Source organism: Olea europaea, chromosome 13, assembly GCF_002742605.1.
Source record: "Olea europaea var. sylvestris chromosome 13, O_europaea_v1, whole genome shotgun sequence".
Classification (NCBI taxonomy): Eukaryota; Viridiplantae; Streptophyta; class Magnoliopsida; order Lamiales; family Oleaceae; genus Olea; species Olea europaea.
In genome coordinates, this window is record NC_036249.1 from 17,979,789 (window position 1) to 17,983,772 (window position 3,984).

Here is a 3,984-nt window from a genome sequence, read left to right on the forward strand (position 1 = left end):
ACAACAAATAATTCCCAACTTTCCCACGCTTATTCTTATTCCACACTTCACTCACAGCACACTAACTGCGTGTCTTGGTGCGTGAAAAAATCTAACGATTTGAAGCCTCCCAGGACATGAGGAAAAAAGAATTACAAAGAAAAAGTGAAAAACCCTGTTATATTTCTTTCATAAGATTGTCTTTTTTGGATAGTGATGGCGAATAGTGGTGTTTTTGAAGGGGATTCAGGAATGGTGGCTAAGGCCACTGAATTGAAGAATGAATTGCAGAAAATTGTGAAGGCAATTGTTGATGAAGATGATATTAATGTGGACGCAATCGATAAAACCCAGCAAATTTTGGGCGCTTTAAAGGAATTGAAATTAAAGAAACCAATTTCTTTGGAGGTTGATGATACCGTGGAGGTGCCGGAGGAATTTAAGTGCCCAATTTCAAAGGAACTTATGAGGGATCCTGTTATAATTTCCACTGGACAGGTTCGTGATTTAGTTTTTTAAAGTCGAGCGAAGTTTTGTGTTTATCATTTTTTTCTTAAAGTATTTGAGGATTATGGATGTTTGTGTGACTTAGGTGGTTTGAATTATGCATTGGATTTGTTTGAGTGTGTCGTTCTTGGTGAGGGAATTGGCCGCTGAAATTTTCTTCAGATAAAGGATAAATGTTGAACATTGTATGATAATTTATTGGCGGGTGTTTATGAATTTTTTTTGGATAAATACGGGCGAAGATAACTGTTTTCGTTTTTGTTGCAAATTCTTGACCCTCAATTATAGCTTTGTTTCTTGAATGGATCTTTGGGTGGGTGTGGTGGGCGGGGGGGTGGAGGACTATTTCTTTCATTCTTTTGGTGAACATGAGCAGAATTTTTCACTTGACGAGTTCTGATTTCGGTTGTTTCGTTTATATTCATTTTAATTGATATGGCGAAATTAATAAGATTTAGTTGTACCCTCCTCATAACTAGAATTGATTGTATTTAAGGGGTTGGAGATTTTTAAAATACTTTCAATTGGATTTTTGTTTTGTTGTCTGTATTCTGATATTTCGTTACAACTTTGAAGACTTATGATAGGCCCTTCATTGAGACTCGTTTAAATGCTGGGAATAGGCTGTGCCCGAAAACGCAGCACGTAATCTCTCATACTTTTCTTACACCGAATAACTTGATTAGAGAAATGATAACGTCCTGGTGCAAGAATCATGGAATTAAATTGCCGGACTGTGTTCAGCATTCCAATTATGATGGCTTAACGAAAGCGGATCGGGACCATTTTATTACTTTGTTGGAGAATATGTCCAAAAACCTGTCTGCTCAAAGAGATGCGGCAAAAGAATTGCGGGAATTAACAAGAAGTGTGCCATCATTCCGAGCACTTTTTGGTGAATATCCTAATGCCATACCTCAGTTGCTGTTCCCCTTTTCTCAAAAGCCTTCAAGTGAAATTCTATCAAGCCTCCAAGAAGATATAATCACAACACTTTTGAATATTTCCATCCACGATGATAATAAAAAGCTAGTTGCAGAAGAACCAATGGTTTTTCCTCTTCTTGTGGATGCATTAAGAACAGGAACAACAGCAACAATGGGGAATGGAGCGGCAGCCCTTTTCTCATTGTCAGCTCTTGATTCAAATAAGGAGCGCATTGGTAAATCTGGTGCATTGAAACCACTCATTGATCTATTAGACGACGGGCATCCAGAAGTTATAAAAGATGCTGCTTCTGCTATTTTTAATCTATGCATTAACCGCGAGAATAAAGTGAGAGCTGTTAGAGATGGTGCTGTGAGAGTGATACTGAAAAAGATCGTGAGAAGGATACTTGTTGATGAGTTGTTATCTATTCTTGCCATGCTTTCAAGCATTCAAAAGGCAGTCGAGGAAATGGGAGAGCTTGAGGCAGTTCCATGCTTGCTGTGTATAATTAGAGAGAGCGCCTGTGATCGTAGCAAGGAGAATTGCATAGCAATCCTTCATACTATATGTTTTAGTGATCCAACGAAGTGGAAGGAGATAAGGAACGAGGAAAGTACTTACCGTACAATCTCTCAGCTTGCTCAAAGTGGGACGTCCAGAGCCAAGAGAAAGGCCGGTGTCATTCTTGAAAGATTGAATCGGGCGGTCAATCTTACCCATACTGCATGATTGGGTACTCTGAGCACACATTCTGTAAATTCTGCATCTTCTACTTTTCCTTCACAATGATTGCAGCATGTTTGGTAGGGAGATTGGATATAATTGAACAAAAATGACAAAAAAGAGCTAAAATCTCGTTCAGTAAACTATCCATTCCCGTCCTTATCAAACATGCACTTAGATTTCTTGTAGTCCCATCTAGCTTACATTCTGTATCTTCTGTTGTCTAAGAAAGACTGATCCCATGTTTTGATATAGTTACTGTGAATAATTACCATGGAAACCTTTACAGATAATAAGTTTCTCTTTCCTATTGTTCAGTAATTGACACATATCGTCTTTTCAGTAGACTGTTTCATTTACACATTAAAGTGCTTCTTCGTTTGCTTTCTCTCGTTTCTACATTTGCGATTACTAATTCATGGACGCCTCTCCGTCATATAACTCCTGCACATGGCTTGTTTGATACTGTGTAACTGTTAAATGCTTGTCTTTGATTTTTCTGTTAAGCCACCAACTTTTTTTTCTGCTTTAGGAAATTTATCGCCATAATTTCCCTTGTACTCCAGATTAGACATCATGGCTTGTGACTCTGATTTAAGTATCTAGTACCCTACTTTCTCTCCTGCTTTATGGTATGATTACTCAAGTAACACTCATATATGCCTTTTAAGTATCAAACTTAAAACTGCCGTGAATGCTATGAATTTATCATTTGATGATTGAATGAATGGTTGTAGATTGGATTAGAAAAGGTACAGGCAATAATGTGGCCTTATTGAATGATCTTGTGATGCCTGGTGTTGTGGTCCATCCAGTGTGCTACTCAAAGTTTTTTGTGTGTGTCTTGAATACTACACCCCTTATCTTTTTCTCTACTATTGATGATAAGATCCCTTGCAACTAGCTCACTTCTTATATGGTCAAGTACAATAACTGCATTGGTTGACAAACTAAATTGAAGGCAAATCAATTTGAATTATGCTTCTTATACATCAATTGTTGACATATCCTATGTGTAGGAAATTTGACCATTGACCGGAAAAAAGTGTTAAAATCAATGTACAAAAATCTGCCAACTGACATGATATCAAACTTGATGTACATATAGTATGGTTGAATCAATTTAGGAATGCTGAGGGCAGTAGTGTTTGTAATTGTGTAATGATTCCATTACAAATTGTTTTTGAAAACTTTTTACTCTTGACTAGAATCGTATAAATAAGAACACTAGGGTTTCTTAAGAAAGAGATATTTATTGAGTATTCTCAATTATCTATCCAATTCTTTCGAATATTCTGTGAATCACCAATTTCTAATACCCTGTAGTTTGTGAGAATTAACTAGATTTGATGACTGTTTTCTTGTAACCGTGAGTGAATCATTAGTAAATAGAATATTGTTAGTGAATTTCACGTTCTCATTTGCGCTTTTCTACATTAGTTTGAGCATCTCAAGAGAGAGACAAAACTAGATGCAAAAATAAATCCACTTGTACACTCTTTTTATACATCATTGTGCACATCATTCGAGTTGGCAACATATGATTACTGGAAAGTCTGGTTTTATTTTTTATTTAAAAAAAAAACTGTCAAATCGGAGTTTGACATGTGACAGAGTCTACACAAAGCTATACATTATAATGTATATGAAGAATTGTTGATCAGACCAACCTAGTGATTAGATTAAGAATACAGAAACCATAGTTATTAAAATTGGACCGGACCATCCGGTTCGGACCGAGAACCACCGAATTGGATAATGGTCCGGTCCAAGTTTATTAGTTAGACAAACAAACAAAGGAACCGGTCAAGAACCGGGTTGAACCGTTCAAAATCCACTTGAACC

At 36.7% G+C, this 3,984-nt stretch overlaps 1 protein-coding gene across 1 annotated transcript; it reads left to right on the forward strand.

Annotated features, from left to right (window-relative positions):
- LOC111407767 (U-box domain-containing protein 9-like) lies at positions 1–2,484 on the forward strand. Its single transcript, XM_023037430.1, has 2 exons — positions 1–477; positions 1,063–2,484. Exons 1-2 carry the CDS (start codon positions 196–198, stop codon positions 2,143–2,145), a joined length of 1,365 nt encoding a protein of 454 aa, XP_022893198.1. The 5' UTR covers positions 1–195; the 3' UTR covers positions 2,146–2,484.
- The last annotated feature ends 1,500 nt before the right edge of the window (positions 2,485–3,984 follow it).

Bases quoted from the DNA above. Each gene is read 5' to 3' on its own strand.
- LOC111407767 (XM_023037430.1), top strand. From the start codon at position 196: ATGGCGAATAGTGGTGTTTTTGAAGGGGATTCAGGAATGGTGGCTAAG. The intron at 478-1,062 runs GTTCGTGATTTA...ACAACTTTGAAG, and splicing joins TTATAATTTCCACTGGACAG to ACTTATGATAGGCCCTTCAT.